Genomic DNA, 27,819 nt, shown 5'->3' on the forward strand with positions numbered 1-27,819 from the left:
ATCTGAAACGTATAAAAACACCCTGAGCACTTTTTAGAAGCAATGAAAAGAACAACCTAGATTTTTTGCTTTCTTATTGAAAACAGATTCTTTTCTCATGCAATGCCCTTCAATTCACCTAGCTCCCCCTACCTCCCCTCTCCCCCAGATCTACTCTCCCTCAGAAAATTGAGGCCTTCAAGAGATGACAGCTGAACTGGACAAAACAAGACACAATGAGCAAGACAAAACCCTTCATATCAAGGCTGAACAAGGCAACCCAATAGGACGAAAAGAGTCCCAAGAGCATATAAAAGACTCGATGATATACTTGTTCTTACTGTTAGGAGTCCCACAAAAACACGAACCTAAACAACCATAACTTATATGCTAAGAACCTGGTGCAGTCCCAATCAGGCCCTATGCTTGTTTTTTCTGTCACTGTGAGCTCATGTGAGCCCTCCTTAGCTGATTAAATAGGCTGTGTTCTCCAGTTGTCCTCTATCCCCTTTGACTCCTGCAATCTTCCCTCCCCATCTTCTGTGGGATTCACAAATCTCAGAGAGGAGGGACCTGATGGAGATCTCCAATTTAGACTCTGTGCATAATGTCTGGCTGTGGGTCTCTGCACTATTCTGCCTGAGTAAGTGTCTCTGGTGACACAACCAGACAAGGCACCCATCTGTGGGTATAGCAGATTAGCATTAGGAATCATTTCACTATATTTTTAAGACCAGTCATGTTTGGTTCTACTCTAGGTCTTTCTGAGCTACCCAGAAAATTATTCATCAGGATTTATAAGCTATAATATACATATTACATTGCATCATGACAAAAATATGTCAGCTCATTTGTTGTAAGTTGGATGTCCTCTTGCTGTCATAAATGGATGTAACAACAAAACATAAGTTATTGAAGGAGTTTTACAAATATTACAGATTAATTCTCACATTCTTGGGGGGAAGTTATGGGATATTCCAAAATCTATGACAGCACATAACATCAGGTTAAGAAGGGACAAGAGCAGAAATAAAAAAGATTAGGCATTACAATGATGTGTGACTGCTTTAGAGAAGTTAGGTAAGGTCCTGATACAGTGACTAAAATGTAAAATTATTGTTAATTATATTTACTATTTATTTGTAGGCATAAGGTTATTGTATAATTCAAATGCTGACTTCTATACTCCCCATATATGGTTGCAATCCTCTTTCCAAGAATTTCATGTCTCAATGTTATGTAAACAGCGTTATCCAACAAGGGAGAGAATAGGTTTGGACATCCTGACAGCCAGGAGAGGAAGAGTTAGAAAAGGAAGTAGGGGACTCAGCCATGGAGAGGTCCAAGAGACATCAGGAGTGAGACCTGAAATAGGGAAAGCTACAAAGTCTAAGTATTTCTAGGATATACGCTGGGAGGAAGCCAAATTAGTGTAGAGGGTTAAGAATAGAGTAATAGCTGCCTAGTTATTGTGTTGTAAAGTTTATTATTAAGCAAATATAAAAGAGTCTGTTATTTGTGATAGCTGGGTTAACAGAGAGACTGAGAAACAAACACAGTTATGTAAAAATAACTTTAGCATTTATTAGTTAATTTTTACTGTTGGTTACGGGTTTGCTGTTAGTGATTTTATTGTTGTTAGTGATTTGTTTCTTTGTATTTCAATATAATAATACACCTCTCCCTCTCTTGACAAGATTTATGTTCTAAGTTCCAAGTGGATGCCTTAAATCCTGGGTAGTCCTGAATGCAGTACACTTTTCCTATACCTACATACTCATGACAAAGTTTATTTTAGAAACTAAGCACAAGAGATTATCAGTAATAATAGTAAAAAAGAACAATTATAATATACAATCAACCCAAGTGTCTAACAATAGAGGAATGGGTTAAAATGTGGTATATGTGTGGAGTGCCCAGTCCCAATTTATATAGCTACTGCATAATCCATATACCTAAGGCTCAGGGAAAATCATAGAGGAGGGGATTAAAAGATTGTAAGAACCAAAGGTACATGTCACAGTCATAGGGAAGGGGAGTAAGGGGAAAATGGGAGGAAGGGAGGAATGGGAGGATATAAGGGAGGGGATAACCATTGAGATGTAATATGAATAAATTAATAAAAAACATTAAAAAAAGAAAACACACAAGCACACATACAGTGAAAGCAAAATAAATGTGGTAAGTTTTCACTTCTAAAAATAAATAAATAAATAAAATAAAAGGCTTTCCAAGGTGGGCGGGTGGGGGGGAGAAGAATCAAAGGTCCAGACATGCTAGGGAAGCTGCACCTATGAAATCTTTTCTTGAATACGTTTTTAAAATTAATTTATTTTTGTTACATCTCAATGGTTATCCCATCCCTTGTATCCTCCCATTCTTCCCTCCCTCCCATTTCCCCCTTACTCCCCTCCCCTATGACTGTTCCTGAGGGGGACTTCCTCCCCCTGTATATGCTCATAGGGTATCAAGTCTCTTCTTGGTAACCTGCTGTCCTTCCTCTGAGTACCACCAGGTCTCCCTCTCCAGGGGACATGGTCAAATATGAGGCACCAGAGTACGTGAGAAAGTAATATCCCACTCTCCACTCAACTGTGGAGACTGTTCTGCCCATTGGCTAGATCTGGGTAGGGGTTTAAAGTTTACCACCTGTATTGTCCTTGGCTGGTGCCTTAGTTTGAACGGGACCCCTGGACCCAAATCTGCCTATCATAATGTTCTACTTGTAGGTTTCTAGGGCCCTCTGGATCCTTCTACTTTGCTATTCTCTCATGCTTCTCTTATCTAGAGTCCCAATAGGATGTTCTCCCCTATTTCCCAGTTTCCTGGTAAGTGAAGGCTTTCGTGGGACATGCCCCTTGGGCTAATATGCAGATATAAGTGAGTATATACCATTTGAGTCTTTCTGCTTCTGGCTTAACTCACTCATTATGATCATTTCTAGCTCAATCCATTTATCCACAAATTTCAGGAATTCATTGTTTTTAATAGCTGAGTAGTATTCCATAGTGTATATGTACCACAGTTTCTTTATCCATTCTTCTACTGAGGGACACTTAGGCTGTTTCCATGTTCTGGCTATTATGAATAAGGCTGCTATGAACATGGTTGAGCAGATTTTCTTGTTGTGTGCTGGAGCATCTTCTGGGTATATTCCAAGGAGTGGAATAGCTGGGTCTTGAAGAAGCCCTATCCCCAGTTTTCTGAGATAGCACCAGATAGATTTCCAAAGTGGCTGTACTAGTTTGCATTCCCACCAGCAATGAAGGAGTGTTCCTCTCTCCCTACATGTGGTGTCGCTTGAATTCTTAACAATACAAACACTGAAACAAAATCTTCATAGCAACAACACTCATTGACATTCCAGCCTGGATGGGGGACATTTCACAAGGTCCTACCCCTAGATGAAGTACTATAGGGCAACTAGTAGCTGGGGAGAGAGACAGTGGGGGGGGAGGGAGGGAGAGAGAGGGAGGGAGGGAAGGAGGGAGGGAGGGAGAGGGAGGGGGAAAGAGAGAGAGAGAGAGAGAGAGAGAGAGAGAGAGAGAGAGAGAGGGAGAGAGAGAGAGAGAGGGAGGGAGGGAGGGAGAGAGAGAGAGAGAGAGAGAGAGAGAGAGAGAGAGAGAGAGAGAGAGAAGAGAGAGAATGAATCAGTTTTCTTTAGGGACTAGCTTCCTGATAGATTATCCAGTCCCAAGTGGACAGCCCTAAAGACATGTACATATGAACAACACTAAATGGACTCAGTAGGTTATATATATTCTTGAAAAATAAAAATTTAAATTATAAAATGTAGTATATATACGCAACGAAACATTTCCCAGCTATTAAGAGGACTGAAGCCATATGATTTGTAGTCTAAGTGAACTAAGTCAGTCTCAGACAGACAAGTATGTACTTCCTATCACTTGTAGTTCCTAGATTTTATACAGATACATAAAATCATGTACATAAGTATATAGCATAAAAGTAAAAGCCCCAGATGAGGACAGGTTAAAAAGGGGACCATAGGGAGTTACAGTGAAGAATATGGCTAAATAATATTATACAATTGTGTAAAAATGTCTTTGTGTAGCATGGTAAAAGTGTATAATGAATACATACAATAAAATTAAAACACTAGTAATAAAGAAATTTGAATGCACACTCTCCTAAAATACTTTATTGGGCTATACTCCCCTCCATTTCTTAGTGGTAATAGGAGATGGTACAACCAATGCCTATGTAAGCAGATGACATGAAGGCAACAGTGGGGGCATTGTGACATATCATCAGGCTACTGTGTCAGTTACTTGAACACATGAACTCCTGAGCAGACATATGGTGCTGTCCCAGTTGATTTAACAACCAAGGTAATTACTTAAATCTTTAACTAGCATGGATGGAGTATTAGTTGTGGAGTGGATAGTACAGATATGAGATGGAGTATTGGGCATAGTGAAACAAACCCCATTTTATCATACTGAGCTCAGTAGTGCACAATTGAAAACTTGGTAGTTATCTTCGGACTTCTTCATTGAGTGGTTTCATACTGTAGTTGCCCCTAAGTGACTGAAACCATGAGAAGTCAAGTACTGTATTTTTTTTTAATCTTTTTGCTCTGATTGAAAGTAGCAACCCTATCTGAAAGTAACTTGTGATGGCTGCTTCTTTCAGAAGTCTTATGGAAATAGTTTTGTAAGATTCAAACATTTCAGTGCTTGTTGTGGGTGGGTGTGGTGTGGCCTGCCTTTCTGGTACTCTGGTGGAAGAGTGTCCACAACTCCGAGGTCTGGGAAGGGATCCCAGCCTTGGGGTAGGACAGTGTCCCAAGTGCCCAGGAACGTCACAACTCTGAGAGGAGGCTTCCTCAACAGAGACAGCACAGCTTTCAGGGGAAGGTTGCCCCAAGTCCTGAAGAGCTGAGGAGCTTTGGAGCCTGAGCTCTTCTTCATTTCTTCTTTCTTCTCCTCTTCTTCATTTCTTCCAATGAGTGAGTCACAGCAGGCAGTAAAGCTCTTAAAAGCGATTTAGTGGAGGGATGAATCCAGGACTGGCTGCCTCTGCTCCTGGTAGAACACAGCAGGGAACAGGACAGACACAGCATTTATATAGGGTTTCTTAGGGGGCGGAGCTTTCTGGCCAGCGATTTCCAGAGTGTGGATTGGTGGTGTTTCTAGCTTTAGCTGGGGGAAGCTCAGGTTTGTTAGCATAATCTGGAATGAGTCCTACTGAGGGGCTGGAGAGTTATAGTGTGTGGGTGGGCGTGTGGCTGGGCTGTTGGAGCTTTCTCAGGCAGAGATCTGGGCACTTTTCTTCCTTGAGGGGTAATAAAGTTTACAATGTGTCCAAAATTTACAAAGAGGCCCTTGTGTGAAGGCGGTAGGCTGAAGGAGGAAAGGTTGCCCGCTCCCATGGCAGAACTGAGGCAGGAAGGGTGTCCGGTTTTCTTTTCTTTTCTTTCTTTCCTTTTTTTTTTTTGGTTTTTCGAGACAGGGATTCTCTGTGTAGCCTTGGCTGTCCTGGACTCACTTTGTAGACCAGGCTGGCCTCGAACTCACAGCGATCCGCCTGCCTCTGCCTCCCAAGTGCTGGGATTAAAGGCGTGCGCCACCACGCCCGGCTTGGGTGTCCAGTTTTCATAGAGCACTTGGCTGAAGCAGGAGTGGGCAGCACGTACAGTTACCATGGAGACAGCAGGAAAGATGTAAGAATCAGCTGAGGTAGGAAGAGTCACCACAGACAGCTCCTGCTGAGGCGCAGACAGGAGCTGCCACCATTTTGTCTCCTGTCTCCAAGGAAGGAAGGAGGAGCTAACTGCCCTGAGGTGGGAAGGAGGACTAACAGTCATTTAAAATTTTAGTGGCCCACTGCTCAAGGGCTAGATATAGGGCTTGGGGTGGTGAAACAATGGGCTGAAAGACTGAGGGGGGGTCAGTGGGCTCCCGGTAACGTGGGGCTGGGAGCGGGCAGTGGATAGCAGCAGTCCATCACAGCTTGGAAGTGGGTTGCTGTGGCTTGGGTATGGACTGCCATGGCTTTGGGGCAGGCTACCATTGCTGCCCCAGGTCAAGTCTCGAGGCAGGGCACCAAGGCTTTTGTTTTGGCAGAAGTGGGGAGGTGATGGTGTTAGGCTCAGCTCCATGGCCTTGGGCTATCTCTGTTGCAGCGGCAGTGGCAGAGGAGAAATCCATACAGTGCTGTTCTTTTAAATTATTGTATCATATTCCCTAATGTTAGCTGCTTAGATTATTTATAATTTATTCTTATCATAGATGTGACATAAACTATTTCTTTATAATTAAAAGTATTTATTTATGTGTATGAATGTTTTGCCTGTATGTATGTGTGCACCACATGTATATCTGCTTCTCCTGGAAGTCAGAGGAAGGGGTTGAATTCACTGGAACTGGGGTTAAAGATGGCTTCAAACCACAACGGGGGTTCTGGAAACCAGTTCATCTGCAAGAGCAGCAAATTTGTTCTCTGAGCCATCTCTCCAGTCTCTATCTTTCTTTCTTTCTTTCTTTCTTTCTTCCTTCCTTCCTTCCTTTCTTTCTTTCTTTCTCTCTTTCTTTCTTCTTCTTCTTCTTCTTCTTCTTCTTCTTCTTCTTCTTCTTCTTCTTCTCTCTCTCTCTCTCTCTCTCTCTCTCTCTCTCTCTCTCTCTCCTCTTAGATTTTTTTGAAACAAGGTTTCTCTGTGTAGCCTTGGCTATCCTGGACTTGCTTCGTAGACCAGGCTGGCCTTGGAACTCACAGTGATCTATCTGCCTCTGCTTCCCTGAGTGCTGAGATTAAAGGTTGTGTCACCATGCCTGGTCCTTATCTTTATAAATGAAAAAAAAGTTTTTGAAGAAGAGTATTCCATCCTTAGAACTTCTCACACTTCCTCTCTTTTCCTTAATGAATCTATGTTTGCATTGCTCAATGCAATATTTGAAGGACTTCTGGCTGGCTAGTTTTATATCAATTTTATTCAAACTAGAGTGATCAGAGATGAGGGAGCCTCAATTGATGCCTCCATAAGATGGGGCTTTAGGCAATCATGTTGGACATTTTACTTTTGGTGATTGATGGAGGAGTGCCAAGCTCATTGGGGCTGGTACCACCCTGGGTTGGTGATCCTGGGTGCTATTAGAAGGAATGCTGTGTAAGCCATGAAGAGCAAGCCAGTAAGCAGCATCCCTCCATAGCCTCTGCATCAAACCCTGTCTCCAGGCTACTGTCCTGACTTTCTTAGATGAGCAACTGTGATGTGGAAGTGTAAGCTAAATAAGCCCTTTCCTCCCCATGGAAGGCTTTGGGTCATGACGTTTTACCACAGTAATAGACACCTTAAACCTAAGACAACTGCTTTTGCAACTCTAGATGTAAACTTTACATATTAAAACACTTAAATTAATAGTAAAAATGTAAAATATATGCACTGTGAATAATTTTATGTAAAAAAAAACTTTCATTTTTTTCAGTACTGAGGATGAACCCTAGCCTCATGAGTTAAGCAGTGTATCATTAAGCTACATCTTTAACATCGTTTCATAACCTAGTACCACACACATACTCACACACACACACCACACAATACATAAATATATATACATATATCCACGTATATACATGTATATATATGTATGTGTATATATACACATACATATGTATATATATGTGTGTGTATATATGTGCACACACACACACACATATATATACACACGCACACATATATACACTAAAGTCATTTTGTTCCCCATACTTCTAATATGTCATGCCAAATACAGATGGGGGTTACATTGTTCACTGTCAAGAAGATACATGCACTGGACACAAACAGCTTAGCTGATGCTTCAGTGCTTCAGAGACATTGCATGAAGCTGCCATGCTGAGGGAGGAATTACTGAATAGCCACCATATATCAGAGGCAGATGTTCTCCCTGTTGAAAGACCATATATTTTCTCCCATTGAAAATCACAGCCAAGGTTTGCTCTTGCATGTATGTAGAATATATTCTCTTCTTTCTTTAGAAGATCCTATATACCAATGAATACATTGGTCACATAAAATTAACCAACTTAACTTGTAAAGAATGTGTACCTGGTTTTAACTATTTATCAATTTTGCTACCTATTTCCACCTACAATTGTTATATCTTGAAGAGTTTATAGCTTGCACAAGAATTACAAGAATAACTCAATATCTTTGAGTTCACAACCTCAATTTGCTGTGCATTTTTGTCATGGTTGATTCTCTTGATGTATTCATAAATGCATGCACACACATAAAAGTGACTACTGTATAATATATGCATCTGTACATGTATATGCCTTTGTATAATATATGTGAAAACAGTACACTAATACTTATTTGCATATATTTTTAATGAAGTTGCAGGCGTTGTGGTCTCTCACCATGGCTAGGGTTAAGAAGAGGTGAGATGGACCAAAAATACAGTTTTTAAAATATTTATTTATTCCGTGTGTATTTGCACTTGTACACACATGTGCACATATACATGCCCTATTCCTTGTATGGAGGTCAGAAGACAATTTGTTGAAAGTTGGTTTTCTCCTCATTTAATGTGGTTCCCTGGGACTGAACTCAGGTCATCAACTTTGATAGTAATCACCTTTTATTATCTGAGCCATCTCACGTATTGAAGTAGGAATTAAAAAATGTCATATTCCAAGGTAAATTCTATAGTGTCATTATTTTTTAGTTCAGTGATAAAGCAAAGAATCCATGATGGTCAAAATATACAAAATAATTTACACAAGATAGAGTATTGTTTGTTGTTATAATCCTGCATCACTGTACAATGTGAAGAGTTAAATTTATATTTCCAAATGACATTAAAGATTCCAAGTTGTGGGCTGGAGAGATGGCTCAGAGGTTAAGAGCACTGCCTATTCTCCCAAAGGTCCTGAGTTCAATTCCCAGAAACCACATGGTGGTTCACAACCATCTATAATGAGATCTGGTGCCCTCTTCTGGCAGGCAGGCACACATGCAGGCAGAATACTGTACAAATAATAAATACATAAATAATTAAAAAAAAAGATTTCAAGTCGTTGCCCTATTGGGAGGGAATTCATCAGCCCTCTCTATGTATGGAAGCAGTGTAGCTGGCACATTTCCTCCTCAGCCTCACAATCCCATGTGGCTCTGCCCTCATATTCCATCACACACCTCCCAAGAACACAGAGATTCTCTCCACGGCCACAGTGGAGTGATGGTGGAGAGCAGGTGAGACAGGTTGCGCTACAGCAACCCAGAATGCAGATCTATACTTCCTCAACTGGGGCACTGATGTCTTTCCATCAGTGATCAGTCAGTAATCGAGACTTTGTTCTCCATGATCCTAGAAAGCTTCTTTTCTTCACTTTTGCCTTTTGCTCCACTGCTTTATTTTTCAATGATAAAAACAATTCTTATTTTTTAAGTGACATTTTCTTAAACATGCATGCATATAATGAGTTTGGATCCAATCTACCCTCCTTTCCTTTTCTTTCAACCTCCCCTCTCCCCACTTTTCCTTCTTTGATTCCACATCCGTGCATATGCACACAAGAAAATATGGACTGTTATTAAATTAAAAGACAAAATAGACCTACTGGTACTTTTTAAAAGAGTCCAGTCCCATGGTTACATAGACAAGTTTTCCAATTTAAGTTCACCTCCAGAATACTCTGTTACGTTAACTTTTAGAATATATGTTCTGGTTTGAACCTTATGGTGCTGCTTCGTGGACAGGAATGAATGAGTGCTGTCTACAGCAGCACCAGAGTGCTCAACTTGCAGCATTTTCACTATCAACAACAGAAAGACAAGAGCTTTTCTTGAGAACCAGATGACCCCAAGTCAGAGAAGCTGACTGCCTCCTATCTCTTAAAGGGTTCACACTGGGAAAACTGCTGGGTGGTTGCTTCTGGACCAACCTTGACTGATTAGCAATCTCCCCTCCTCTCTCGCTGCTATCTCTCTCAGTTTTTGTCCCAATGTATGCTTATTGTTGTTGATGATTTTTGACATTGGGCTTCGTTATGCAAGCCTGACCTGGTACTCACTGAATAGCCTAGGATAGCCTCAAATATGTACTAATCCTTCCACCTCAGCCTTCCCGAACTGAGACTGCAGGGGTGAGCCACCACTCATGCTTGTCCATTGGAAGGGACTTTCAAGGATCCTCAAATCCTCAGAAGTAAACGGGCTAGGCATCTGTAAGTCAGGGGCAAATTGGTCATCTAAGTGGAGGAGGGGCATGCACACAGGCTCCTGGGAACAATACCACTTGGATGGAATGAGTGTGGCCCTGGCATCTGCTGCATCCTGCAATTCTTTATTCTTACCCCACCTGGACTAATTTCACTGAACAGAAATACATAAACAGACAACACTGCACGCACTCACACATGCAGTGCACACACACACACACACACACAGACACAGACACACACATGCACACACAGGTGCGTGCGCACACACACACATGGGCACAGATGCTCACTAGGGTTTACTAACACTGGGTTATTGTCAACCATCTTACTTTTTTCCTGAACACATGTAGTTCAGTTTTTGTCATATTACTTCTTAACGTTCATGCAGGTCTCCTCTAGGGAAACTATATTATCAAGCAGTTTAAAAGTCCAGCTCTCATCTTATTTGCTAGCGCAATACATACGAGAAGATTCAAAGCAGATAAATTCCTTCCCAGGTATTAGTGCAACAACCTGGTAATTTCCTTTACTGTCATTTTGAAACTTAGATTTGACTGTGGAAAAATCTCACCTTACTCAAACTGAATTAAGTGTAAGCAAGCTGGACTGTGAGTATTTTAGTGGGAACAAATGGCAATAGTATGCAGCCGCCCCACGATGGCCCATTGTTTAAATCCTTCCCAGCCCTTCTATATTGGAAGTAAGCTTCTTATTCGCTGCCACATATGTTTATGGTTCTTCACACCTCTCCTGGGATAGCACTGAAGGATTTGCATGTATATGACCTTCTCGACAAATCCTGCAAACAGAGATGGTAAGCAATTTGGCTGTATTTATCTCAATTTTAAATGAGCAGCCTCTTTTTAAAATTAAAATTTCTACTGAGAAAGAAAATTATAGATTCATGTGCAGTTCCAAGAAATAATGCAACAAGCTCTCTTGTGCACTTAGCATCTCTCAGTGGTGGCCTCTTTGCCAACAGTATAGTATAATGTCACAACTAGAAATCAATATTCATGGCCTGTGGAGACAGGTGGTTCAGTGAGTATCGTGGTTGCCATACAAGCTTGAGGATCTGAGTTCAGATCCCCAGAACACGTGTAAATTGCATGCAGGTGTGGAAGCTTGCCTGTAATATCAGCGTTTGGGAGGTGATGATGGAGGATCCCCAGAGCAAGCTGGCTTGGAAGACTAGCTGAATTGTTGAGCTCTGGGTTTAAATGGGAGTTTTTGCACCAATATATAAGGTGGAGAGCAATTGAAGAAGATAGCTGAAATCAACCACTGGCTTCCATATGCACATGTGCACACATATACAATTACCCACACAGTAAACATATGCATGCATAACATACACACAGACACACAGACACACAGACACACAGACACACACACACACACACACACACACACACACACACCACATGTTGAAAAAAATCACACACAACATTAATGTAATCAACTGATCTTTTTCAGAGTTTCCTAAATTTGTATCCAGTGATGCGTGTGTGTGTGTGTTTGGTTTCATACAATTTGTCACATGTGTAAGAACATACCTTTAAAAAAGATTTACTTTTATGTTTATAAATTGAGATGTATATGTGTTTCTATGTGGGGGTTTGTGAACATGAGTTACAAGGGAGGCCAGAACATGACATTGGGTCTCCTGGAGCTAAAGTTGTAAAATTTATATTTCTGAGGGCAAATATATCCTGGAATACAGGTAGCAAGGAATACCACAAAGTAATACCACACAACAAGCCTCACACAAGAGAGTTATTGGGAAAGACACAAGAGAGTGGCTGCCTCTACCCAGGTGAGAAGCTGCAGGGAACTGGGCAGGAGGCAGGCTTATATAGAATTTCTTGGGTGAAACTCCATATAAACTCTTGGTGAGGAGCTTTTCAGGGTGGAAATTTCCAGGGCGAGGATTGGTGAGATTTCAAGTTACACCCTGGGACTGGTGATTGTTGAGCTCAGGAATTGGTGGCTTTGAACTCATGGATCTGTGGGTTTTTGAGCTAAGAGATCAGTGAGTTTTCAGGCTCAGGGACTGGTAGGATTTATGGCTGAAGGATTGGCAGGTTTGAGCAAGGGATTGGTGATTGTTGAGCTCAGAGATTGGTGGCTTTTGGTAGGTTTTCAAACCTGGAAGTGGGCTTGGACTTTTCATCCTGCAAGAGTTACATACGGTTGTGAGCCCCCTAGATGTGGGAACAGTATGTGCACTTGAGTGCTTTCCATCTCCGTAAGTACATAACGTTGAATCAGCATTTCCATTCTTATGAACCTCTTCTCTAGAGGGACTTGGAAGTATGTCCAAAGCAATGTGTGCAGAGACACTGACTACAGTATTTATCTAGTAGTCCAAGAAAGGGCAATATCCTGCTAGCATCATTGGGTAACAAAGAAATGCTTTTAAAAAAACAACAACAACAGGGTTTCTTTGTGTAGCCCTGGTGGTCCAGGACTCACTCTGTAGACCATGCTGGCCTTACACTCACAGAGATCTGCCTGCCTCTGCCCCCTGAGTGCTGAGATTACAGGCATGCACCACCACCACCCAGCACAAGGAAATACTTTTGGCACAATATGAAAGAGTGGAGAATAAAAAAGTGTATATAGCTGTATATAGGGCTATGGAAAGAAAGCTTTCCAGACTAAGTGTAATACAAAACTATAGGATAGGATGATAATACACTTGAGTGAAAATGTGCAATGGCAATTGTATGTGCACAAAGAAAGGCATTAAAATTACGAAGGATGCCACAAGGTGTGTCAATGTACACTTGCAATTTTTTTTTTTAATGTATGAATGCTCTAAGCTGCAGGTCAGAAAGAGGGCAGCAGATCTCATTATAGATGGTTGTGAGCCATCTTGTGGTTGCTGGGAATTGAACTCAGGACCTCTGGAGGAGCAGACAGTGCTCTTAACCTCTGAGTCATCTCTCCAGCTCCTCACTTGCAGTCCTAGCACTCTGGAGGCAGGTTTGCTACAAGATTGTGGCTAGCCTAAGTACACAGTGAGCTCGAGGACAGCCTGGGCCACACAGCCATATTCTACCTGAAAAAAGTAAGTAAGCAAGCAAGCAAGCAAGCAAGCAAGCAAGCAAGCAAGCAAGCAAGCAAGCAAGCAAGCACAAAGCAGTTAAAAAGTTACTAAATGTTTCAATTGAGGATCCAACCATCTCAAACAGAAACAAATCTACTGCAGTGTTTAGAAGCCAGGTGGTGCTTGAGAGTAGCTTAGAGATTTTTGAGGATAATATATTCTCTTCAACCTGCAAGAGAGAAAATGTGGGTGTTTTTCCTGAGCAAGAGAAGTGGCGATTACAGCTTCTAGGTGCAGGAGGGTGTCATGGATGGTAAATAGATGGGGGTCGGGGGGAAGGAAAAGCATCAAGCCTCTGAGGCCAGGAAGCTCTGCTAACACCAAGCACGTTTTAAAGCAACGTGAGTGCAGTACTGGGAAGTATGGTGGAAAGTGGAAATTGAAAAGTCATCTATACTGAATGCCTACAACTCACGTAGGCAAACTGAGGACACCTTAACAAAGCAGCCGTCTTCACAACTAGCAACTGAGAGTTGGTGGGCCTCTTTTGCACCTGTGGTGACCTTGCCATGCATGTTTCTAATAGCAACCATTTGGCATTTGTTTACAAGTTAAACCCAAATGTATGCAGGAAGGGCAAAACAGAACATGGGATGACCTTATAGCCCCCTAAAGAGGAAAACAAGTTCTTTCTAGCCCTCTCCACCTCTACCCCTTGCATTTTTGTAACATACGGACACATTTTTCCATAAGACACTCCCAGAAAAATTGAAACCACATGTGCAGATGGCCAGGCTGGGCTGTGCATGTTCGTGTGCAAGCAGTTCCTCTGAGCTGCTGCAAAAAGCAGCTTTCTCAGCCCCTGGATGCTGGGGCTCCTCTGAGAAGCACCCAAAGAGGCTAACAGGTCTCTGCACCTTTAACGACTTCTTCCTACACAACCACCCAGCTCCCTTCGTTCTCCAAAAGTTACAAAGTATAAATTTCCTTTGTGATAAACTCTTAAAGCTCGCTCCCTGATTGGTCTCAGTGTAGCAAAGGGCGTGACATCAGCAATTTTGCAGACTTGAGGCCTCGGGGCTTGTCGTGTACTTTGGCCAGTCTCCAGCCTTCTAGGTGGCGTGTATGTGTGTGTGAGTGTGTGGTGTGAGTGTGTATATGTCTGCCAGAGACTCTGTTTGACCACAGGTAGTACTCACATTACCCTGCCTGTGCTGTTCTCTGCTGCAGACTGCCTGGACCAGGACGTCTGCAGTTCAACCAGCAACAGAAGTGGAATTTCCCAGGGGCACCAGAAGCAATGACATTCGAGTTTTCCTGAGCAACTGAAGTGGAACGTAAGAGTTTGCTGGTCCAAGAGAGTACCATGGACGGCGAACAAGGCCAAAGGAGTGACAAGCCAGGAGGCTCTCCTCACCTCAGATTTCTTTCAAATCCATTGATGGGGGGTGAGTCATAGAAGATGGGAAATCAGAGTGCTGGGGAGGGTGGTTAACGTGCTCAACAGACAGAAGGGAACTGGGCAATGGCTGTGGGTCTTTCTGTGAGGTGTCCATAGGGTAGCTACTGGACAGATGTCCACAGCTTGCTAGTCTGCATCTTTTATGTGTTTGTTCAAAAAATACCTTTACCTGTAGAGTCATAAAGATGAGAAACTTAATCACAGAGCATTTTCTAGTGATGAAAACTTTTGCCCCAAGGAATACTTTTGTGGGTCAGATGTATTACTTATTAAATAAGAGGTTGAAGAGTTACTTATAAATAGCAGTGTTTTGGTCTCCTGTGTAGTTCAGGTTGCCCTTAAACTCATTATCCTCCCGTCTCAGCCCCTGAAGCGCTGAGATTACAGAGGTGTGTGTGTGTGTGTGTGTGTGTGTGTGTGTGTGTGTGTGTGTGTGTGTGTACCACTTTACTGGATCTTATAGGAACACTTTAATTGTTAAAATATCTTTTATTAAAAGTTCTCTTAGATATTTCATATTTAGTGGAGCTGGGTTTCTCTAAGATGTTGCCTGCCTGCCTGGCTGGCTGATTGACTTTAGAAAGGAGACTTAAAAATGTTCAAAAATTTCATTACAGTTGTGAACTGCACCAGTTGGGTGGTGCATTGGCCAAGATAGAGTGTCACACATTCACTCAACTGTCACTCTCCTGTAACCGTTCTTCCAGTTCCAGATGAGGGAAATCTGGGCCTAAGCATTCAAGGAGACAGTATTACATTCAGTATACTGGTAGGCTGTCCACAACACTTGCCTATTAGAGGGACAATAAACATGGGTCTTAAAGTCCCCCAGGATGTACTGTTTTTTCTGTACAGGTGTGTAAAGGGAAAACAACAGAAGGTAGACAATATGAAATATCTTCCTTCTCTGATTGAAGAGTTAGGCCTACATGTTTGATTGTTTTTTTCATTTCCTTCCAAATTGTGCAGGGCCCTCAATGGTAAGTGGTGCTTTTATATACAAAGACAGACAGAATTAATTAGTATGTATTGAGCACAACATATTTGGAATAGTAGGAAGGTACAGTGGCATCAAGAATCACTCCCAAAAAAGGATTTGATGGGTATTTTTGTTGTACCAATCCAGTCACTGTTGGGAATAGTGAATAATTCAGTAGAGTTCTAAACAGTTATTTCACAGCAATCTAGTGTTTTTATTTTTTATTTTTGTACATTGAGTGAGGAACTAGCCACTTTTTCCTGGATGCTATGCTGCTTAGAAAGTGGACAGGTTAGCAGGGTGCAGTGGAGCATGCCTGTAGTCCCAGCACTCAGTGAGGCAGAGGCAGGCGGATCTCTGAGTTCAAGGCCAGCCTGGTCTACAAAGGGATTACAAAACAGCCAAGGCTACACAGAGAAACTTTGTCTCAACAAATCAAAACAAAATCTGTTCCCAGTTTATAGAGAAAAAGAAAAAGAAAAACAAACAAAAAAACCCAACAACATCCCCCCCCCCAAAGTGGACAAGTTGCAAGTTGTCTCAGCTAGGATGTAGAGCATCTTGAGGAGTCAATTTAGTGAAAAATTAACTTGGAGAGATAGAACTGGGTGATGAAGGGCACGCATGCACGCACGCATGTATGCAGGTGTGTGTGTGTGTGTGTGTGTGTGTGTGTGTGTGTGTCTGTGTGTGTGTCTGTGTACCTGAAAGTGAGTGCATCCACTATACTTAAGAAAAGGCTTAAATTCTAAAGGTAAGATAACCACTACATAATTCCAAGCATACAGCTGGTACCTGGGTCAAACTTCAGAGATGATGGAGAAAAGACTTACATTCTAAAGGTAAGATAAATCAGATCCTGTGCTGCTTGGTTCAATGTTGTGGCAAAATGAGAGAAAGCATCTTAAATTGTGAGCTTGTCAGTCCCAGATTAGACAGAAGAACTAGATAAGAGAGAAGTTGGAAGGAGAAATGCCTTAGGAGTGGAGTGAGCAAGGGAGGATGCAGAGTTTTCTCCCTCTTACTTTGTTATCTGTACATGCTCATGTGAGTGTTTGTACATACGGGTATGAGTGCATAAGTATGTAGATATGTGTGAAAGGTCAGAGGTCAATATTGTGTGTCATCCTTAATCTCTTTCTAACTTAATTTTTTGAGGCCGTTTCTCACTGAACTTGGAGCTTGTTGCTTCAGTAAGTATGCATGGACAGAGGGCTCTAGGAGTCCTCCTTGCAACCATGTCCCCAGCATTGGAATTATAGACACATTGGTATAGTTGTTGTTTTTTTAAATATGGACGCTGTGGACCTGAACTCATATCTTCAGGCTTATGTGGCAAGATTTTTTTATCAATTGATCATCTCTCTAGCTCACCGGCATTCTATTTTGGACATAAAAATTTGAATAACATTTTATAAGCCACATAGCCTGATGATATGGGGCTAAGGTTGGAAATGAATACAGGTTGAGTGTGAGAAGCCTCAGAATGCTGTGCAGAAATCCAGTGAAAGGAGAAATTTTCCAATGGCCAAGAACTGGCATTTGGGGACAGCAAAGATGTGGGATCAGTGTGTTGGACCAAAAAGCAGGAAGGGATTTCTGATGTTACTATTCCATGGGACCTAAGGGACTGCAGTTTTCAAAGACGTGCAAATCACAGGATAGATGGCCTGGACACTTGGACATCCCTGCTTGCTTGTATCCTCCTTCTCTGATCCAGAATGCCAAATTCCTCCCCACCTTCCACCCCAAAGTAACCACTACACTCATACACCCGCTCCCCCCCCTCTCCCCCCGGAGTTTCCATTTTCCCAAGTAGCCTTTTTTTGCTCCCTGCTTTGCTCCAGTTCCTCAGCTTGGGGGAAAAACCCTCAGCAGTACCTGGTTACATTTGTTTATGCTTCTGAGGTCTTGACCTTGGTAGAGTGGAATGTGGAACATTTAGAGTGTTGTTTTCAAGTTGGTTCCAAGACACTCTGCTCATTTGGAGGTACCCTCTGGCACAAGGACAAATCATAGGCAAGCATAAGGCTGGGTATGCTTCATTCTTTTCTCCGTCCTCTTCTACAAAAGAATGGAGAAAAGGGAGAGCCAACTCTTCACAGAGATTTATTTAATGCTTGACTCTGCTTTCCCGGGAACAGGGAAAGAATATCATTCCTCCCTGAAAGCTCTTTGCTAGGAACTGACTTGCACCTCCCCCAAGACCCTTTGAAATCCTAATTAGCCTTTGCACCTCCAAAAAAAGACTGCTCTTGGGAAACTGAATGGCTGAAGATGTACTAACTAAAGTAAAGCGTCACTGGCATGGGCTGGACCCTAAATCCCACAAGATTGGCCTTTCGAAAAGAAAAGGAGAGGGAACATTCAGAGAGAGTGCTGTGTAGCAAGAGGAGGAGATTAGAGCGAGAGACCTACAAACCAAGGAAAGCCAAGGATGGACATCGAGTGAGAGAAGCTAGAGGAGGTGAGAAAAGATTCCTTCCTGGAGATGCTGGAAAGGGCATGGCCTTGCTGAAGCTTTCAGACTTCTGTTCGACATCTAGCCTTGACAACTGCAAGAAAATTATGACATTGCAATTGATGTAAACCATCTAGTTTGAGGTACTTATTTACAGCATTCTAGGAAACCAGTGCACCCTACTTGTAGACACATCACAAAATGCATCGAAGGGTAAATTAGCCCCCGTAATCCCACCAATCATCCATTTCTTACTATTCACCCTTAAGTTAAAATTTTTTTAAACATTGATTCCTTTTGTAGGGGTGTCGGTGTGTGCCTGTAGAGGTCAGATGACAATGTGTGGGAGTAGGTTCTCTCCTTCCACCATGTGGATCCCAGGGATGGAGCTCAGACCACCAGGCTTGGTGGCGAGTACCTTCACTTGCAGAGCCATCTCTCTGGCACAAGTTGAGCTTTCAGCAAACAGCCAAACAAAAACCAACTTGCTTTCTTTCCAAAATTGAGCCCACCCTATCAGAACAGAATTTTCACATTTAACCAGAAAGCAGACAGGAGTATGCATTGAAAGGAAGTAGTTTCATCTTCTGGTGGGGGTACTTTTATATATTGTGACAATTTGGCAGTGGATGCTTTCTGGGGGCATCCTGTCTCTGTAAACGAAGAGAGGATATGTGAGATCATGGAGAACAGAAGGGAGGAGGGTACAGAGAGGGGATAAGGAGGAGACGGGAGGAAAGAAGAGGCTGGGCAATGAATGAAGTAGACAGGACCATCTTGCCCAAGAGGACTCATGGTTGCTCCCCACTCCCCTAATAAGGATTCTTCTCCAATATTATAGTATTGATTTATGCCCCTGAATCCACCTTTGTCGAGTCTCTGATACTCCAGTCTCTTCAGAGCAACTTCCCCCAACTCTTGACCTTGCAAAATGTTTCAAAAAATGGATTCATGTTATTGGCCCTGCATTTACTAGGGCCCTTGGAGCTTCCTTAATAGCTCTTTTCAAAATGCAGCAATTAGTGCACTTTAAATATCTCCTGAAAAATGGAAATCTTAGAAAGTGCTCCAAAAAGCATAATAAAAATGAAATGGCAACCTTCCTAATGTGCCAAGGCCAGATGGAGATACTTCCCACTTAAAGGGTAAGTTTAATGACACTAATTGGAGGACTTGTGGAATAGTTTTGCCATGAAAGCCCCATCCTCCAGTTTACCCATAAGCTACAACGATGGATTCATGGTGTTACCAGTGACCTCATTTGGCATCTATTTTGTTTTTGGCAGTAAAAGCAAAAGTACAGTCTGTTTCATAGACTGTTGTGGAACTGATGGAAAGAGGGTACTGTGGCCTTGAATCTCCCTGTCATCTCATGGATGCTCCTACCATGAGCATCATCCATGGTCTGATAGGAAAACAGGTCCCGAATCTTATGCTTAATCTGCTCTTTCCAGTTAGCAGGAACATGTGAGGCTGCCTTAGAATTTAACTGGCCAGATACTGAGCCTGTAGCTTGTTGCCTACTCTAGGCCTGCACCCTGGAAATGCCCAGAGAAGTGTTCTAGGTCGCTCCTCAGTTGGCTGTCACAAAGAGCAAGTCTCAGTTTTCTGTCCAGTGTTGTATAGAGCAAAGGGAATGTGAATTATTTCTACATTGCAAAAATCATGCTGTTTGCTTTGTCTTCCCCTTCCTCCCTCTGTTCCTTCTTTCTCTCTCTTCTTTTCCCCTTGTACACACAGTCTGTGTTGTGTCAACTCTAGAAACAAGTTAATGTGTTAATCTTACTAGTATCAATATTTAGGTTTTTATATACTCTGGTGTTCTGAGATTTGCTGAGGGCAGAGTCCTTGTATAGTGTTAAGAAAGGTTTAGAGTAAGGACCCATGTTTTTCTTTGGGGCAGAAGCATGGGCTTAACAAATTCTACACAACAATGGCTGAAATTAGAAGGAGAATCCTTGTGTGTTGTTTATGGAAATATATGCTAGGCAGCCATTTTAGGAAGTTCTCTCAAGAGGCTAAACATGTCACACAGAAGTTCCATTCTTTTGGGTCAGACACCAATAATTGAAAACACACATCTACCCCCAAACATGAACAGGACTATTTGTAACAGCATTATTGCTAACCCTAAATTGGAAGCAGCACAAGTTTGCTTCATTTGATGAATGAGTCAATAAAATGTAATCTGTCCATACAATGGTTATTTGACTAAAGATAGCAGGAAATGCTAATACATGGTACAGGGTGAATATAGCTTGAAACATGCTGAATTAAAGAAGTCAGTCCCAAAGAACCACTTATCATATGGTTCCACTTAGATGAACTCGTAAATCTGTAAGGACAAGAAACAGATCAATGGTTGTCAGGGGCTGAGGCAGGTGCAGATGTGGAGTGAATGCTAATGGCCATGAGATTTCTTCACAGGGTAATGAAAATGGCCTGAGACTGACTGTGGTGTTGGTTGCACAAGTCTGTATTTATAATGAAAAGCATTGGGTTGTTTACTTCCAGTGGGCAGATCATATGTGAGTTTTAGCTCAATGAAAATGTTCGCTAGCATTGTAGATATGGATATTAGTATTGTCAGCCTTGTGGTGTGTTCCCAAACCACACTCTATATTTCTAAAAGACACAGGGTATCTGTGATCTGTAAATGCTGAATTCTGCATGATTTCAAACTATCAAATAGACTTGGTTTTGAACTTGAGAGGAGCATTATTCTATATTTGCTGTAACAAAGAGGAGTAATGTTTCCTTGATTAAAAAGTAGGGGCCCCAGTTTTTGGCATTCACTTAATAATATAGTAGCAACATTTTAATGACATCTGAACAGAGCTGTAATTTAGGTCCTCAGTTACCTTCCTGGACTGTTTAGGCTGTCAAATATAATACTTTTAGACAGCATTAAAGATGTGGAGGGATTTGAGAACTGTATTTCTTAGCAGCTGAGTGCTTGGAAAAAGTGAGAGCCAATTATGTCATACTTAGTGAGCCATTGGCATCCAGTTACACACGTAGGAAAAACTGATTTTCAAGGCTTTCCTCACATTTTATCTTTTCTTCCTCAAAATTTCATGTGAACGGTGTCCTCCATTATTAGCACCCAAAGGGTGGGATTATCTGTCCTTTTTATTCTAATGCAGATGCCAATTTCTCCACATCTATAATCTCAATTTAAGACTCCCCAGATAGAAGCAGCAGTGTTTTTTTCTGAGAGAATTAGGAACTTCTGTGACAGCTATGAGGACACTGGGCCTGTACCAAGCTTGAGCTTGGAAAAGCCATTTCCCATAAGGTGTTTTGTCTCTAGACCTTAGTGACCCCAGTAAGAAAGCCCTGGATGGGCTGCGTATAGGAGGCCCACACAGCACCCTTTCGTGTACTAAATGCTTAATGAGTCCATCTGCAAGGATGGTAATTTGCTCACTGGGACAAATTTTCCAGGGTACTGATGGCTCCAGGTGGCAGGCTGTCCTCAGCTAACATGCATTAGGTACAAAGTGTTCTTGTCTTCCTCTTCGTGGCCTTTCAGTTTGCAAGGCATTAGCAAGTGCCCTTGCTCTCACAGTGTCTCAGCTTTTAACAGCTCTTAAGTGCCCATGCAAGGAACAAGTAGCACAGGACAATTGCACCTTGCTTGCATATCGTGTGCTTATCAAAGAAAGACAGAGATGGAACTGATGCAGACTCAGGCAATCCTCCCCGGTTGTAGCCTCCTGCATCTGTTTGTTCTGGAAATCAGATGCAGCTTGGGATGAGGAGCGAATCCGGTCTGTGCCACATTCAATTATATCTACACTTAATTACAAGGGCAGAGGAAAGCTTAATGTGTTGGAAAGGATTTACAGGCTTCTGTCCTGAAAATCTGTATTCCTCTTATATGGTAGTCGACTACATTTGCTGTTTTTAATGCAGTGCTTATGGGATGTAATCAAGACACTGTTTAGTGTCACGACAAGATAATAATAGTAGCTAATATGTACTGAGCCATGGGTAAGTATATTTCTGTCTTTACCCCAAATAAAGCTGAGAGTCAGAGTTTGTTCAAGGGGCCACTGTTCAGAATAGGCCAATTGGGTCTGAACTCAGAATGTTCTTTTGATGACACTGGCACACTGGTTAGAGGGGAGGGCCACAAATAATGCTACTGATTTCAAGGTTAGACTGAATTCTGTTCTGTACTTAATTTTGGGACAGACAGTAACCTACAGATAGATACAGTTCTGTTTAGATTTGATTCAAAGCCTAATGGTGTATGTAATTATATGATTGCTACTATTAGTGCATGCTACTGTTTGCTGAGATGCCGACGTTTGTGCTTCATGCAGGAAGTGAGACTGGCAACCATGGCTGAACTTGCTAATGCTGGTAATTGGCAAAACTCTCCCAAAACTAAACGGGCCACTTGCCTTTGAAACCAGTGTGAAAAATGGAAGTTCAGTCATCTACCTGCCATCCCAATCTACCTGTTCAAAATATTAATTTAAATCAGATTTGTTTTTTTGAAGGATGCATAAAAATTGTGTGCATTTATGAGGTATCATGAATGCCTTGATCCATGTAATATGGAAATCAGGTTATAGGTACCTGTCTCCTCAAATGCCAATTGCTTCCTAATGCTAAAAACATCAAAAGACTTGTAAATTCTTGAAATGTGTATCAGGCAGTTTCTATTTATAATCACCATAGCATCTCACTCCTCTCTAACATAGTGACTCAGTATCCACCAATAAGTCTTATCCATTTCCTCTCCTTCTACTCCTCCAACCTCTCATGACCACTGGCAGTCTCTCTCTTTCCTGCCTAGGAGCTGGATTATATTGTCCTGTTTTTCTGTGGTTGCCTTACTTCACTCAACATGTTTCCCCCGTCTGCCTCTTTGGCCCTTAGTTTAGTTGCTGGATGAGCCTGTCAGTCTAAGCACATGAGCATGACGTAACCCACTCCTCCCTTCCCATACAGATATCGTGTCTGATTGGTCTCCTCTGCATGATGCTGCAATCCATGGACGTCTGCTGACCATGAGGAACCTTATCAGCCAGGTAGCTCTAAAATAATAACAGTATCAAGTATAGCCCATTGCTATACCTGACCAAGAAAAGAGAAATCACTGTATGAGAGTAGACATTTTCTTGTAAGCAAAACGGGGCTGAATCTCACTGTAATAGCCATTTCCTTCTTTGTTGGCTGTCATAAAATGAGTGTTTTGTGAAAACCTAAGTGCACAGAAGGAGTCATGCTAAATTCTTCAATGGGTTACCAGCAAGTGGTAATTCATGTTGTTTGCAGTTTTCTAAATAAACCATATTCTTACATTTATCAGGGGAGATAGTTCAGTTAGCAAAGTGTTCACTGCACAAGCCTAAAGACCTAAGTAGAAATCCCCGGAGCACACATAAAAACAACAAATATATAAAGTGGGCACAGTGGCACATGTCTGTAACTGTAGCTCTTGGAGGACAGAGACAAGCAGATCCCTGGAGCTGGAGAGAAGAAACCGATGGCAGTGTTAAGGGTCCTCCAGTACATAGAACAACCTCTGTGTAAAAATTAGGCAGCTCTAAAATGTCAGCAGCACAAGGCTTAAAAACTCCTAATGTAAAATAAATGCTTGAATATGTCTTTTTAAATACGTAGTCTTACAATTTCAGGGGCACTTTCAGTTTGCTCAAATCCCCAGTTGCCTTTGGCTCTCAACAGTTTGATTTTAGTTTTCTTCTCTTTAGGTATAATTTGTCTGCACACATTGATTTTTGTCGGTTTAAATTATTAGAATTATATGCAAAGACACCATTCAAAAGGCGGTTTACATCCTAACAAAGTCTTTATTTGGAAAGTTCTAGTCTCTAAAATGTTACCGTGTGTGTGTGTGTGTGTGTGTGTGTGTGTGTGTGTGTATCTGTGTCTCTGTTTCTGTGTTTCTGTCTCTCTCTGTCTCTTTCTGTCTCTCTCTGTCTCTCTGTCTCTCTGTCTCTCTGTCTCTCTCTCTCTCTCTCTCTCTCTCTCTCTCTCTCTCTCTCTCTCTCTCTGTGTGTGTGTGTGTGTGTGTGTGTGTGTGTGTGTGTGTGTATGTGTGTGTTTGTAGCTAGGGATGGAACTCAGGACCTTACCCAGGATGATATATCTTATTCTTTTGCAATCCAGCAAAAATTTATGGATACATTAGCAAAGAAAACATTTAAATGCATAAAATACAACTCAGGGAACATATATCACAATATTGAAACAAATATGTGCTGTTATAACATATGGGCTTTTAGATTGACTTGTTAAAGTTTTAGCTGTAATTTTTGAAACTATCAGGATTTCTAAGCAAGGTGATACTATCTTAATAATTATGATCCACTGAAAATTTATCTGTCTCATAGCTATGGATTATAATGCTATTAGTCACAGGATACTTAAGAGCAGTGAAAAATAAAAGTGGATTCAGAAAATGCCTCAATTTTATGGACCTATCAAAAATAAGTTCATCTAGAAGAGTATTATTTCTGAAGAAAAATTGGTACTAACCTAAGCCACTGTGTTAAGGTATTATTGGAGGCAGCAGCCTATTATAAATAGATTCTAACATATAACTTTAGTTAAAAGAGGTTAGTTTACTCAGGTAAAATGAATTATTTATGCTATTTTCATAGTATGAAAAATGATCATTGAAACTTTTAGGTACCGTTTGTTTTAGTTGGGTTTTGTCTGTTGTGTTTTATTTTATTTGATGTGTATGGGTGTTTTTGCCTACATGTATGTTTGTGTACCATGTGTGTGCAGTGCTCCAGAAGGACAGAAGAGGATGTTGGGTCCCTTGGAACTAGAGTTATAGACAGTTGTTGATGGTGGGAATTGAACTCAGGACCTCTGGAAGGGCAGAAAGTGCTCTTCACTGACGAGCCCTCTCTCCAGTGCTACTTATCACTTGTTAGCAGGAATGTTAGCTAATTTACATTTGATATTTATGTATTTGCTGACCATCAGTTTAGAGCCATGTCTTTATCTAAATTTTGACAAGTCACTTAAGTGAGTTGCCATGCTTGGACATCAATCTCTGTCTTTATAAAATGAAACTTCTTATACCCACCTTTTATTAGTCCACCTCAAAACTTAGGAACACACTCTCGTCCCAGTACTCAGTGGCAGGATACAATGAGCATGACTTCTTGCCAATGACCAAGTCATTTGACATGAGCTTGACTTGCCTGGACTCAGTTTTAAGCTGTGGCACACATGACTCATCCTTCTTTGACCTCTGGCTGCCTGAAGGATTTTCTTTTCTTGGCAAGAGGCTATTGCATAGCAGGGCCAGCTGAACCATCCAAGGATAGAATGCTTCCAACCATGGCATATGCTACATCTGGTAATATCGAATTGGGTAAATCAAATCACATGGACAAGTCCAAAGCTAAGTGATCAAGGAAGAATATATTTTGTCAATGGATGGATGGATGGATGCATCTGACCAACACACTGACTAAAATTGGCAAACACATGCACAAATACATACTTCCTGGGCTAGTTAATGAAATGTTAAGCATGTGAGAGAAAGCTGCTGTCCAGTGTTGGATAGCTCAGGGATCCCTTTGGGTACCAGAGGTGAGAGTAATCTGGATAGTATCTAGACCTTTTCTTTCTTTCTCTGTATGGTGGTTACATAGGTACATGTTCTTTGTGGTAATTTACTGAGGTGACACTTAGGATCTGTGAGCTGTTTAACATATCGGTTCTACTTCAATAAAACATCATTTAAAAAAGACAATGGGGGTTTATTAAGTCAGTAGAAAGTAATTAAGCTGCCATATATATACATATATATATATATATAACAGTGAACTTAATTTTTAGTGGCTTTCTCTCTAGATTTTGAGTTAGAGTTCCCATAGGGTGCTGTTTGGTGTGAGTCTTTAAAATTACCAATTTATCACTGGGTCTGGGAACGCAAGCCTGTAACCCCAGATTCTTAGGAGCTGAGGCAGGAGGAGTATAAGTTCAAGGCCAGCCTAGCCTACAGACTGTGCCACTGAGATCCTATCTCACAGTTTTCAAAAGGGCTGGGGGTGGGAGGGTAGATGGCTCAATGGTTAAAGTACTTGGAGCCTACTCATAAGGACTAGAGACTAGATCTCAGAACCCATATAAATCCTGGGTGGGGACCTGGGCCGCCTGTAATTCCAGCCTCAGAAGTAGAGACAAGAGATCCCCTCAGCAAGCTGGCTAGCAAAACTAGTCGTATCAGCAAGCTATGGGTTTCACTGATAGGCTCTCCTCTAGTGAATAAGGAGGAAGAGCGGTTGAGGCTAATTCCAGACAAAGTCCTTTGGCCTATACAAGTAAGTGCACCCACAAGTACATGTATCCACCTATGTCCACTTACATCTATGCAAACATGGATGTACACACACACACACACACACACACACACACACGCACACACACACGCACACACACACGCACGCACACACACCAACAAAAACACAAAAATGGGAATAAGATCCAAAAGTGAAGACAAACAGGGATTTGGATATAGTTTAGTGATAGAGCACTTGCCTAGCAAACGATAGAGCCTAGGTTCAATCCCGAGTATTACAGCCGTGAACCAACCAATTCAGCTTCCTTTCATTATGTTGCCATCACTCTGGGATGCAGCCTAGAAATCAGGAGTTTTTGAAAGCCCTCTGTAATGAAAACCAAGAAACTTCTCAGTACGTTCTCATCATAAGCAGGGAAGAGTAGGGTTTTATCCCCCAGAAACTTGGCTAAACCTGTTAATCCTATGTGTCTGTTTAGTTTTCTATTGCTATGATAAAATGCAATGACCAAAAGCAACTTGAGGAGGAAAAGGTTTGCTTCAACTTATACCTCCAGGCAACAGTTTATCAGTCAGAGAATTCAGGGCAGAAACCAGAAAGCAGGAAAGGATGCATAAGCCAAGGAGGAAGGTTACTAAGCTGCTAAGATGACTTACTCAGCCTGCTTTCTTAGAGTACCCAGGACTATCAGCTAAGGATGGCATCGCCTACCGTGAGCTGAGCTCTCCAACATCTTCATTAATATCAAGAAGAACGCAATAAAGTCTTGCCCACAGGCCATTCTGGTGGGAGCATTTTTTTCCAGTTGAGGTTTCCTGTTCTGAAATGACTTTAGCTGTTGTCAGATTTAAAATTAGACAGCGCAGATGCCCACTGGGATCTTTAAAGGGCCAATTAAAGATCAGGACAGATACAAAGACAATTACTTGCATTTAGGAGTTAGCAAGTGACTGAAGGCTAAATGAGAAAGAAGAAGAAGAAATCCTAGCGAGTGATAGCCAGGCAGTTACCGAGTGCTTAACTTTTGCATCCACCATTTTCCAGACTTCATAATAATCTTAGAAGGCAGGTGCAACTGAAGCCGTTTTACATGTAAGCATATTGAGGCTTAGGGATAAGGTCTCCAATCTAGAGATCAAGCAAGATCTTAATGACACTGAGAGAACTGGGATTGGCAAGGCTTTTTGTTGTTGTTGTTTCGTATTGATTGGAAAAAGTTGAGTTTATATTGCTAGTTGGGTCCCTAGGTGGTTATGTCTTGGCATAAAGTTAGAAAATTATCAAGGATGATTTAGAGCATGTATGTGCATAGAAAGAACTTATAGAAAAGCAAAAAAATTGAGGCGATTTTTTTGAGCAGATGCCCATGCTAGAAGAAGTACAGAGGATAGGACA

At 41.7% G+C, this 27,819-nt stretch overlaps 1 protein-coding gene across 2 annotated transcripts in view; it reads left to right on the plus strand.

Moving 5' to 3' along the window:
- The first annotated feature begins 4,239 nt into the window (after positions 1-4,239).
- Positions 4,240-27,819, plus strand: part of ASB9 (ankyrin repeat and SOCS box containing 9) — a 38,998-nt gene continuing 15,418 nt past the window's right edge. The window contains exons 1-3 of one of the 2 annotated variants that reach the window (XM_084788889.1): positions 4,240-4,331; positions 14,450-14,667; positions 23,087-23,166. In XM_084788889.1, the coding sequence (XP_084645015.1) occupies positions 14,586-14,667; positions 23,087-23,166 (162 nt within the window). In that variant the 5' untranslated portion in view covers positions 4,240-4,331; positions 14,450-14,585. Of the gene's footprint in view, positions 4,332-14,261; positions 14,336-14,449; positions 14,668-23,086; positions 23,167-27,819 lie in introns of those variants that run through there. The other variant, XM_084788888.1, reaches the window with a different exon arrangement.

Source organism: Acomys minous (genome assembly GCF_964271855.1).
Source record: "Acomys minous genome assembly, chromosome: 7".
NCBI lineage: Eukaryota > Metazoa > Chordata > Mammalia > Rodentia > Muridae > Acomys > Acomys minous.